The sequence below is a fragment of the Procambarus clarkii genome, chromosome 36 (assembly GCF_040958095.1).
Source record: "Procambarus clarkii isolate CNS0578487 chromosome 36, FALCON_Pclarkii_2.0, whole genome shotgun sequence".
NCBI classification, from domain to species: domain Eukaryota; kingdom Metazoa; phylum Arthropoda; class Malacostraca; order Decapoda; family Cambaridae; genus Procambarus; species Procambarus clarkii.
The window spans coordinates 5,516,905-5,529,050 of record NC_091185.1 but is presented as its reverse complement, the minus strand read 5'-3'; the positions used below and the strand labels follow the sequence as shown (position 1 = coordinate 5,529,050).

At 44.0% G+C, this 12,146-nt stretch overlaps 1 protein-coding gene across 1 annotated transcript; it reads right to left on the bottom strand.

Annotated features, from left to right (window-relative positions):
• Positions 1–3,517: 3,517 nt before the first annotated feature.
• LOC138371569 (uncharacterized) lies at positions 3,518–4,384 on the bottom strand. The gene has a single exon (XM_069336452.1). It carries the CDS (start codon positions 4,382–4,384, stop codon positions 3,518–3,520), a length of 867 nt encoding a protein of 288 aa, XP_069192553.1.
• Positions 4,385–12,146: the final 7,762 nt, after the last annotated feature.

Genomic DNA, 12,146 nt, shown 5'->3' with positions numbered 1-12,146 from the left:
TTGATGAGTAATGTCCCTGAAACGTGAAAAACCACAACTGAATAATGAAGTTATCGAAATCATAATTTTACTTGTAATCAAATACAATGAATTAACGTGAAAATGCATTATCTTTGCACTAAATTAATTGATTTTAAATAACATCATTATATTAATTTTTATTTAATTTTCGATTATATCATTTGCAACAATTCCCACCAATTTCAACCTGTCCCGCAGCTTTAACTAAAGAAAAATCTAAAAAATATCTTTATCTACAAAAAAATCAGAAATAGACTCCTCTGTAGTCGATTTTCCAAAGTCTTTCCAATATAAATAACTGATAACAAAAAATCCATTGTGCATTTGTATGCAGATGAGATCTGGGGGAGGTGAGTATCGTCGGCTCTGGTGCAGGAGAAGGTGGTGGTGGTGGTGGAGAGGAGGAAAGGTTTCTCTTCTCAAATAGCACTCCCAAATGTCAGGAAGAATATCCCGGCTGGTTTACCAGGTTTACAAATACAGATATGATGGCTAGTCGACCGAGTCTCGTGTGTGTGTATACTCAGCTAGTTGTGTCTGCAGGATCGAGCATTGACTCTTGGATCCCGCCTGTGTGTGTGTGTGTGTGTGTGTATACTCAGCTAGTTGTGCTTGCAGGGGTTGAGCTCTGGCTCTTTGGTCCCGCCTCTCAACTGTCAGTCAACTGGTGTACAGATTCCTGAGCCTATTGGGCTCTGTCATATCTACACTTGAAACTGTGTATGGAGTCAGCCTCCACCACATTACTGCCTAATGCATTCCTTCTGTTAACTACTCTGAATTGTGTCGTGAAGTGGTGAAGTGTGTTAACTACGAGTGTGAGTGTGTGCCCCCCATGCATGGGACTTTCAATTAGCAAGTTATGAGCTTAGATTTAGAGACCCTCCGCATTTAAATACCCTTCTATCTTGGCATCCAAATTCATGCTGAGTACAAATGTATTTGCAACAGATGGTGACCAATAAGGCTTGCATGATCTTTAGTGCAGAAGCTGCAAGAGTTGGTCTGCAACAGACAATAAAGATAAAGAAATTATTAAGAGGAACCGTCCCTTCGTTTAGTGCCCAGCAGAGAGAGAACCATTTTTTCTAACGGCCTGAAATCTTGGAGATGTTGCGCATCACCCAGATGACATGACAATATATAGCGATATATTATGTTTATTGTGATGTATTTTGTGATGATAACCACTGGATTAAAAGAGGCACGAGCTTTCTCAAGGGATTCGGTTCAAGACTCCACCTTTCTCCTCCAACAACCTTCCTCTCTCTCTCTCTACTCCAACCCCTCTCACCTGTCTCCTTTCCTCTCCCCTCCCTCCACTCTTCTTCCCTATCCACCCTCTTCCGCAATCTTCCCCTCCCTCTTCTCAAACCCTCTTCCTCCTTTATCAACTTTTATTCTCAACATCCATTTACCTCCTCGCCTCCTCCTCTAGTACCTTCTTCTCTCACTCTCTCACCTCTCCTACTCTCCCTCACTTCCATCCTCTCTCCTCTTCTTCCATCTATTCTCAAAGCTTCTCCTTGTCTTTCTACCTTCTCATTCTCATTCTTTCTCATTCTTAGTTTACAGACAACACAGTCAATGTTTTTGACCTCGTGAAAATCGCCCAGGACGAGGTCAAAAACATTGACTCCTCTGTGTAATTTGGGGGAGGAGAAATGACAATATTTCTTAAAGTGTGGCACTGGAGCTGACTCCAATTGACCTATGACACTCCCCTACCCCGCATGCGTCATGTGTGAAAATTGGGGTTGGCAACTAAGGAATCTTGGGGTTGCTTAGTTCTCACTATATATGTAGTGGCTATGCCACCACATAGCGGCCACGGGCCACCACATAGCGGCCACGGGCCACCACATAGCGGCCACGGGCCACCACATAGCGGCCACGGGCCACCACATAGTTGAACTAAACAAAACGAAGCTTGCCCTTGACACTAAAATATTCTTTGAAAGCTTTTTACTCACCAAACTTCCACTGAAAGACCTTTCTCAATGCCACCTCCTCTTTCTCCGTTACTCACTCCTGCATTTCTCATCCCCCCCTTACGAAGGTCCTCTCACTGTAGTTCCTCACTTCAAGAATCTCTTGTACACGTCGAGGTTAACCTTAAAGAGCATCCTTGTCCTCCCTCCCGTTAGCAACGGGAACAATGTCGCCCTCGAGGGAGGCAGCGCCGCTGGAAAACAGACGTTAATCTGTTTCCGGTAATGTTACAGGAAGATTAAACACACACACACACACACACCGCTCAAGGGGTAGAATACTCGACTCTCTCTCTCTCTCTCTCTCTCTCTCTCTCTCTCTCTCTCTCTCTCTCTCTCTCTCTCTCTCTCTCTCTCTCTCTCTCTCTCTCTCTCTCTCTCTCTCTCTCTCTCTCTCTCTCTCTCTCTCTCTCTCTCTCTCTCTCTCTCTCTCTCTCTCTCTCTCTCTCTCTCTCTCTCTCTCTCTCTCTCTTTTTCTGTCGGGCTCAGCTGTATTGATTCTTCTGATGAGTGTGATGGGTGCTGTGCTTGTTTGAAAGAGCCAGCTGGGGAAGCTATTGTTGAACCATTGTCAGTGTGTCAGAGAGTTTTCCTGTGTGGAGGGGGGGTAGGGTAGGGGGGAGGGAGTGGGGGTGGGAGGGGGGAGGGGGGGATTTGAGGATTGATAGGGAGGAGGAGGGGGAGGGAGGGTGTTGTAGGTGTTGTGTAAGTGGGTGATGAAGAGCCATTAACACTTGCTATTGTTGTCTTGTCTTGAGATTAAGTGTTATTTGTTGTTTTCACACTTTCTCCATGCCATCTTCTGTCTGTCTGTCTCTCTCTCTCTCTCTCTCTCTCTCTCTCTCTCTCTCTCTCTCTCTCTCTCTCTCTCTCTCTCTCTCTCTCTCTCTCTCTCTCTCTCTCTCTCTGTCTCTCTCTCTCTCTCTCTCTCTCTCTCTCTCTCTCTCTCTCTCTCTCTCTCTCTCTCTCTCTCTCTCTCTCTCTCTGTCCCTCTCCCTCTCCCCCTTTCACTCTCTTTCTCTTACTAAACATCATTAAAGCAATATCGCAATAGCCAACATCAAGAACAAGAGAGATAAGGCAACATCACCACCCCAAGGCTCAGCAACCACTCTCTAACACTGATGAATAAATAGCCATTAGGTGAGTACTAGGTGAGTAGCCATGTCAGGCATCGAACCCTGCTTCCGTTTTTTTTGTTACTTCCGGTCCTTATCAGGCCTAGCTAAGCCCCCTCCCCCCACCCCCCTTGACACCATTTTTCTCTTGCCTACCTTAGGCGCCTAATGGGTAGAAAATGATTCTGCGGTCGGGAATAGTTACAGCGACGAGGACGGTCCCTCCGGGTGAATAGACGTCACTTGCGATCTGGCCTCGCGACGTCAGATGTCTCCTGCGTCACAGGTGGTCAGGGGTAGGTTGGTGGAGCCGGATGGTTGGCTTGTAAGAGCCGGATAAGCAGCAGGTGTATGTGGCGCTGATGGAAGACTCAAACAAAAGGAGGTTTAGAGAATATGAGAGTTTTTGTATGTGTGGCGGTAGATAGCGAGTCTCTGAGTGGTCAATAAGCCCAGCTCTCTCAGTTCTCTAAGTCTCTGAGTGGCCAATAATCCCAGCTCTCTCAGTTCTCTAAGTTTCTGAGTGGCCAATAAGCCCAGCTCCCTCAGTTCTCTAAGTCTCTGAGTGGCCAATAAGCCCAGCTCCCTCAGTTCTCTAAGTCTCTGAGTGGTCAATAAGCCCAGCTCTCTCAGTTCTCTAAGTCTCTGAGTGGCCAATAAGTCCACCTCCCTCAGTTCTCTAAGTCTCTGAGTGGCCAATAAGCCCAGCTCCCTCAGTTCTCTAAGTCTCTGAGTGGTTAATAAGCCCAGCTCTCTCAGTTCTCTAAGTCTCTGAGTGGCCAATAAGTCCACCTCCCTCAGTTCTCTAAGTCTCTGAGTGGCCAATAAGTCCACCTCCCTCAGTTCTCTAAGTCTCTGAGTGGCCAATAAGCCCAGCTCCCTCAGTTCTCTAAGTCTCTGAGTGGCCAATAAGCCCAGCTCCCTCAGTTCTCTAAGTCTCTGAGTGGCCAATAAGCCCAGCTCCCTCAGTTCTCTAAGTCTCTGAGTGGTCAATAAGCCCAGCTCTCTCAGTTCTCTAAGTCTCTGAGTGGCCAATAAGTCCACCTCCCTCAGTTCTCTAAGTCTCTGAGTGGCCAATAAGCCCAGCTCCCTCAGTTCTCTAAGTCTCTGAGTGGCCAATAAGCCCAGCTCTCTCAGTTCTCTAAGTCTCTGAGTGGCCAATAAGTCCACCTCCCTCAGTTCTCTAAGTCTCTGAGTGGCCAATAAGCCCAGCTCCCTCAGTTCTCTAAGTCTCTGAGTGGTTAATAAGCTCATCTTCCTGTTATCTTAATACGGGTGGCCAGGGTTTCAAGAAATTCTTGCCTTGAAGAGCCAAAGATGCAACACGCATGTAGAAGCTCGCAAAGTCAGCTTCAACAACTTTAAAACTTCCTTGCGGTGCGGAGAATGGCTCCTGCCCTAAGGCTGCGTCAACATAGATCTTGCCATGGTACTCTAGGCTGGTTTATGCCAGTCATTATGATTCCTGAGGCATGCCAAGAGCCTTGTACCTCCTGTTTCTTATTGTGGCAAGGCAGACCGAACATTTGCGACCCCTGTGGAATTCTAGGAAATACCAAGAAACATTAACTTTAGTTACGGCCGGCCAGAGTCTTACGTGGGGGCTTCTCAAATTGCTGAGCTCAGCTCGGAGATTTGCCTGTGCTGTGCTTCCTGGCTTTCTCGTAGGAGCGGGGGAGGGCCCCAGCAAGTTTTATGGCCGCTCCTCTGGGTCGTAACTGGCCGTCGTGGATCGCAGAAGAAGTATTCGCTGACGTAAATGACCTTGCACCATTGTGCAACGTGACCTGTGAGTGGGGGTCAGAGTTCCAAGGATATATGTTGTTCTCGGGATGTCATTTATCATCATTCATCATCCTAGGGTGCGAATTAGCCGTAAATCATCACACATAATTTTTATTTTTTTGATTTCGGATTAGAATACGCAATTACCAGTGCACAAGTAAAATTATTTCATAATAGGGTCTTGTGAATGTGAAGTGGGACAAAATGTCGACCATTTCCTCTCTGGACTTTTGGACTCAAGTCTGTTGTTAGCCATTACAGTCTGATGAGCCAGATAAGTCTGATACAGGCCTGGTGCCTGAGCCAGATAAGCCTGATACAGGCCTGGTGCCTGGGCCAGATAAGCCTGATACAGGCCTGGTACATGAGCCAGATAAGCCTGATACAGGCCTGGTGCTTGAGCCAGATAAGCCTGACACAGGCCTGGTGCCTGAGCCAGCTAAGCCTGACACGGGCCTGGTGCCTGAGCCAGATAAGCCTGACACGGGCCTGGTGCATGAGTCAGATAAGCCTGACACAGGCCTGGTGCCTGGGCCAGATAAGCCTGACTCAGGCCTGGTACATGAGCCAGATAAGCCAGATACAGGCCTGGTACATGAGCCAGATAAGCCAGATACAGGCCTTGGTGCCTGATATACAAATACGCAGTTGTCTAGCTTTCCAGGAAGCCGACAGAAATACAATGTGTATACATTGTATAACGAAGCTTTGAAGACCAGCATAGCTCATACACACAGATTTAGATTAAACAACCTCACGCAAAGCGAACTTAAATACAATACACGTTCACTAGGAGTACTGACTGTTTCTCTTTAATGTATAATGATTTAGTTTGTTCTTAATTTCGTTTGAAGAAAATTGTGTGATTTCAAACTTCGTTAAGTTATCACGTGTCTAACGTGATCACCTGATAACCCGTCCTTATCAACACCAGCCCGTCATGGGTTCGAATCCTGGTCGGGTCATTTAGAGTTCTTAGTCATCTATGGCTTACGTGTTCCTGAAGCATTTCTCATATATATATATATATACATATATATATATATATATATATATATATATATATACATATATATATATATATATATATATATATATATATATATATATATATATATATATATATATATATATATATATATATATATATATATATATATATATGATAGTGACTGATGGAGAGGCCATTTAAATGATAAATGGCAGCAAAACACCAGCCATGTCTCCAGTTCTCAACATCTTTTGAGATATTTTCACTTCAACTAATGCTCTCTGTTCATATGCTAATTATTAACAACTTGTATATTGGGACGAGGCTGAACTAGAGCGGTGTAACCTAACTTTATATTTATCATATCTACCTCACTCTGACAGCCTTTGTCAAAATCTAGTAGCCAATAAAATTTTGTGTTAAATACATCGAAGCTTGTATAAACAGGGTTAATTCTTCAACAAATTTAACATAGCCTGAGTTAGGCTCAATATAAAGCAAATTGTTTCAACAATATTTACAAACGATTTTCGGATAAAATTAAGTTCTTTTCCTGGCCAGAGTACACACAAAGAATATATTTGGACAATAATCTATTCAGTAATGAGAGAAACTACTCACTTTCTGAGATAAAAATTCCTAGATACCTTTGTTCGAAATCACCAGCACCTACTTAGCTGGGGTTATGAGTCCCCCATGAGTAAACAGCCTCGTTTATCAGCTAACTTCTGTTGCTGTAATTCCTCTGTATTCATGTCTAGCTAACGATGGGTCTCAGTATAATTTTTGTGTTAGATCGCTGTTTTAAGTCCGTCAATCACGAGCGCGAAGGATATAATCGCGATTCCTTATTTCCAGAAAGCACTGATATTTCACGGTTGGAATTTCATTTTCATACACGAAATTTGCATGTGAAAGGGATTTTTCGGCTGGAAAATTTTAAGCAAGGTGGATAAAAATCTTCAGACCTTTCTTTATTCGTATTTATTTCTTTATTTTTATTTATGTATTCGTATACATATTTACCCAAGTGAAGAGAAAAATTATATTACGGAGCACCAAATATTGACCGTCTGTATGTGTGTGTGTGTACTCAGCTAGATGTGCAGGCAGGGTGGAGCTAGGCTCCTGGCCCCGCCTTCAGAACGTTCTTAGATTAGCGTTGTGACTGCATTTTTACACTCAGTAATAGTTGTATTACTGGATTTTTTTTAATCGTGTTGTCTTCAACTGCGTCTGATACCCTTGAGAACGACGGATTGACGGATTTAATACTGAATAATTATTTATGATATCTCTAAATTATTTATGATATCTCTAACCCCTCATTTGTGTCGTTCTCTTATTCCTAGCTTTGAACAATTGTGCTTTTCCTGTTTTGAAAATTTCCCTTAGGATTTTATATGTTAATATCATGTCTCCTCCCTATCTTTCCTACCAGCCTGTGATGTAAGTTTCACTTATCTCTGTTATCCCTCGCATCACAAACCATTCAACTCAGCAAAGAGCCTCTGTCCCTATCTCTGGACCTTTTCTAGCTTCACCTTATCAGGGGGTCGTTTCCACCCCGAGGTGGCAAAATTAAGCGTGAATCTCACATGTGATATGTCGAGAGAGCGCTAAAGGCTCCTCTGTCTACGTTACTGAAGAATGGACGGGTATTATCTATATTTGTTGTTGTGAAAGATTCGCTACATGGAACAAAAAGTTCCAAGTAGCACGGGCTATGGTGAGCCCGTTTAAATTGATTGTCTATGTCATTTACCGCTGAAGTTATTCTGCTAATGTGGGCTTTTGGTATTAGAGTTGAGGGTATGTCTACTCCCAGGATTTCACCATTTTCTGGTACAAGAATCTGTCTTCGTCTTATTCAACGTCTCTACAGGTCTTTTCATTTCTCTTTCTAACCGCAAAAGGTTGTATTTAGCTTCGTTAAATTCTGGCAGTCATCAGACCACATCTGGAGTCTGTAAAGATCCTTTTAATATGTTTTATAATCTCTCCATCCTGACTCTTGTCATTTAAGTCGTTGAAATACATTAGAATCAAGATTGGGCCCAGCACCGACCCTTTGGGTGACTTAATACTCTTTCAAGCCTGATATTCCTTCTCTCACTCTTAACTCTCTGACCAGCCACTTGGGCTGGACGGTAGAACGACGGTCTCGCTTCCTGTAGGTCGGCGTTCAATCCCCGACCGTCCCAAGGTGGTTGGACACCATTCCTTTCCTCCCAGTCTTATCCCAAATCCTATATCCTGATCCCTTGCAAGTGTTATATAGTCGTAATGGCTTGCCACGTTCTTCCGATAGTTTTCTCTATTACTTTAACTCTGTTTCCTTTCCCTGAGGTACTCTCTAACCGACCTGAGGACACGGAAACAACAGCCTTTCACTCGAGCTAGAGTAGTGAGTACTCTCTCCCTCTTGTACTCAAGTACTGGAGTACTTAGGAGTACTGTCTTGTGCGGGGGGAGTATTGAATGCCATTTGATAGGTGAGTAATATATGTAGTCTGCCCAACCGTGTCTCTGTTGAATTCATTTTTGTGATTATAGAACTTCACCCATCACCGTTCATCATCCTCACCACTCACCATCACCCTCACCACTCACCATCACCCCCTCACTACTCACCATCACCCTCACTACTCACCATCACCCTCACCACTCACCATCACCCCTCACTACTCACCATCACCCTGCTCTTCATAGAGTTGCTCCAGTATCTTCACCACCAATATTTTCTTAATTTCAGCCTCCATCACGCAGGTTAGGGGAGACCCTCCCATCTCTCGCTGTCTCTCTTCCATCACTCTCAGTGGCTCTCTTCCTCAATTACTCTCCCTCTTCCCTATCGCTCCATCTCCTTCCTTCCCACTTCCATCCGTTTCCCAGAGTGCTGCTATTTTTCCCACCCACCGGTTTTTCTTAGTAACGAGATGGGGAGAGGAGGTAGCTTGGGTCCTGATACGGGGTTCGAATCCCTTCAACTATGATCTGAATGTGGGAATCTCCCTTACTCCCCCTTACCTTGCGCCTGCTGAATAAGGGGGACCCCCCTTACATCTCCCACCACCCTGGGGGCCCCCTTTACCTGGGGTGTACTGAAGCTGCAGTTTGGTTGGACATTGATATAATGAGAAGGAGAGAGAGAGATGAGCCTCTCATCCGGGCTTTCATCTCCGTCACTAGTGATGCTGCATCTGCCACACAAGCAATGGTGTTCCTTTGTTCTCTGAGCGACTTTGCCTTTGTTGTCTGTAGCCTAGATTGTCTATGTTGGGCTGACATGCTCGCTGTTGCTGTTTGGTTGCTTGTTATGTGGTTGGGTGATCATTGTCTGTGGTTTGTTGGTAGCTATTACTGGTGGATGTAAGTGGTGGATGTTACTAGTAGCTATGACTGGTGGATGTTACTGGTAGCTATTACTGGTGGATGTAAGTGGTGGATGTTACTAGTAGCTATGACCGGTGGATGTTACTGGTGGATGTTACTGGTAGCTATCACTGGTGGATGTCACTGGTGGATGTCACTGGTGGATGTTACTGGTGGATGTAACTGGTGGATGTTACTGGTGGATGTTACTGGTGGATGTTACTGGTGGATGTCACTGGTGGATGTTACTGGTAGCTATCACTGGTGGATGTCACTGGTGGATGTCACTGGTGGATGTTACTGGTGGATGTTACTGGTAGCTATCACTGGTGGATGTCACTGGTGGATGTCACTGGTGGATGTTACTGGTGGATGTTACTGGTGGATGTCACTGGTGGATGTCATTGGTGGATGTCACTGGTGGATGTTACTGGTGGATGTTACTGGTGGATGTTACTGGTGGATGTCACTGGTGGATGTAACTGGTGGATGTCACTAATAGATGTCACTGGTGAATGTTCGTCTCTGTATGTTCTTTGTAATTCTTAATATATGTAAAGTTCTTCTCTACGTTCTTAAGACTGTTACTTATCTCTCAATTTTGCTCTTCCTGTCCCTCACTCGGATTTTTCTCTCACCTTTTCTCCTTCCCATAATTCCTATCTCATTTCACCCCCTTTTCCCCTACCTCCTTCCCTTCTTTTCCCACTGTCATTTCTATCATTTAACCTGTTTTAGCTCGTTTTTCCATTTTCTTACATAATATCCTGCCTTCTCTTCCCTCTCAGCTTCTCTCCCTCGTCTCTCATGCCTTGCTTCAGACATCAAAAGCTCTTCATCAAGGCTAAGACTATTAAAAACCGGTTCAGGATTTAAACTTTGCCACGTCCAGTTGGTTCCGATTAAGCTCTCTAAATGAAAGTCTGGAATTGGGCCGCTTTCGCCTCTGATACGTGTCAGGTTGAGGCTGGTTCGTTCCGTCGCGGAGAGAGAGAGAGAGAGAGAGACAGAGAGAGAGAGAGAGAGAGAGAGAGAGAGAGAGAGAGAGAGAGAGAGAGAGAGAGAGAGAGAGAGAGAGAGAGAGAGAGAGAGAGAGAGAGAGAGAGAGAGAGAGAGGCTGAGATGAGGTACCGACTGAGGAACGGTTGAGGTGAGGCTGAGGGCAGCGCTGCTGAAGAGGTTAATCATTTTAGAGGTGACCTCGGATGAAGGTCATCTCTAGAGGTGACCAATCACCTTCAGAGATGACTTTTACCCACCCACCCCCCGACGGCACCGGGGAAAATACCTCACTAACAACTTGATCTCACCCTTCAAGTCATCTTTTTCATCGCTCTGTTCCACATCAAACACTAGTTTGACTCTTTGAGGCATTGTCACGTTGCTCTTTGAATCATCAGTTTCTCTTTCAAACTTTGTTGTTGTAACTCTACGTAATAAGGACCTCCAGTATCCTCCGTCCTCTCAAGTCGGATGACTCGGATCTACTTTATCTCAAGATGATATTATCTCAAGATGATATTGTCTCAAGATGATGTTATCCCAAGATGATATAATCCCAAGATGATATTATACCAAGATGATATAATCCCAAGATGATATTATACCAAGATGATATTATCCCAAGATGATATAATCCCAAGATGATATTATACCAAGATGATATAATCCCAAGATGATATTATACCAAGATGATATTATCCCAAGATGATATAATCCCAAGATGATATAATCCCAAGATGATATAATCCCAAGATGATATTATCCCAAGATGATATAATCCCAAGATGATATAATCCCAAGATGATATAATCCCAAGATGATATTATCCCAAGATGATATAATCCCAAGATGATATAATCCCAACATGATATTATCCCAAGATGATATAATCCCAAGATGATATAATCCCAAGATGATATAATCCCAAGATGATATAATCCCAAGATGATATAATCCCAAGATGATATAATCCCAAGATGATATAATCCCAAGATGATATAATCCCAAGATGATATAATCCGAAGATGATATAATCCCAAGATGATATAATCCCAAGATGATGTAATCCCAAGATGATATAATCCCAAGATGATATTGTCTCAAGATGATGTAATGTTCACAGACTCAGGGCACTTCTTACTTTCCCATTTCCTCTAAATCCCTTATGTGGGATTCTTATTCTTCAGATAATTAAATCTATTTCCAACTTTGTTTGAAATGTCGGGTTGTGTAGAGTTTCAGAGAATGTTTCTTAACGATCTGGTGTTTGAGTTAGAAGTGTTGCTCTCGTCTTGTAAGAAAATTTTAATTATTTATTATCAACATATTAATGTTTTTTTGTTCTGTGTCGACTGCTTATTTTATAGTTTGTGTTGGATGTGGTCGTCTGGTAGCTATACTGGTCGAAGTCGTCAGGCGGTTATAGTGTAGAAACTGGTCGTGTCACTACTGAGTTTGTAGTGGTTGTTTAATGGTTGGTTAGATGAAGGTCGTATGAATACTGGTTAGGAAGTCGTTGTTTGGTTAACGACAAGATCCTGGTCGTGGATGTGCTGACGAGGCTATAATGTTGACGGATGTTGGATTGCTATAGCCAGCCATCGTGTGGATGATGGCTGCGACGCGGTCGTAAGGGCTATTGTCGTCGCTGGGATCATAGCACCTCTAGCTAGGCCGTAATTGGGTGATATTTCATGCTTGGCCGTGGTAACGTGGCTGTTGAATAGTTAAGTCTTATCCTCTTGAGGCTAATATCTACGGGCTCACCATAGCCCGTGCTATCTTGGGAGGTTATCTTGGGATGATTTCGGGGCTTTTTAGTGTCCCCGCGGCCCGGTCCTCGACCAGGCCTCTACCCCCAGG

What these genes read in the sequence shown, in the direction of transcription:
- LOC138371569 (XM_069336452.1), bottom strand. Translation starts at nt 4,384, where the DNA reads ATGAGCTTATTAACCACTCAGAGACTTAGAGAACTGAGGGAGCTGGGC.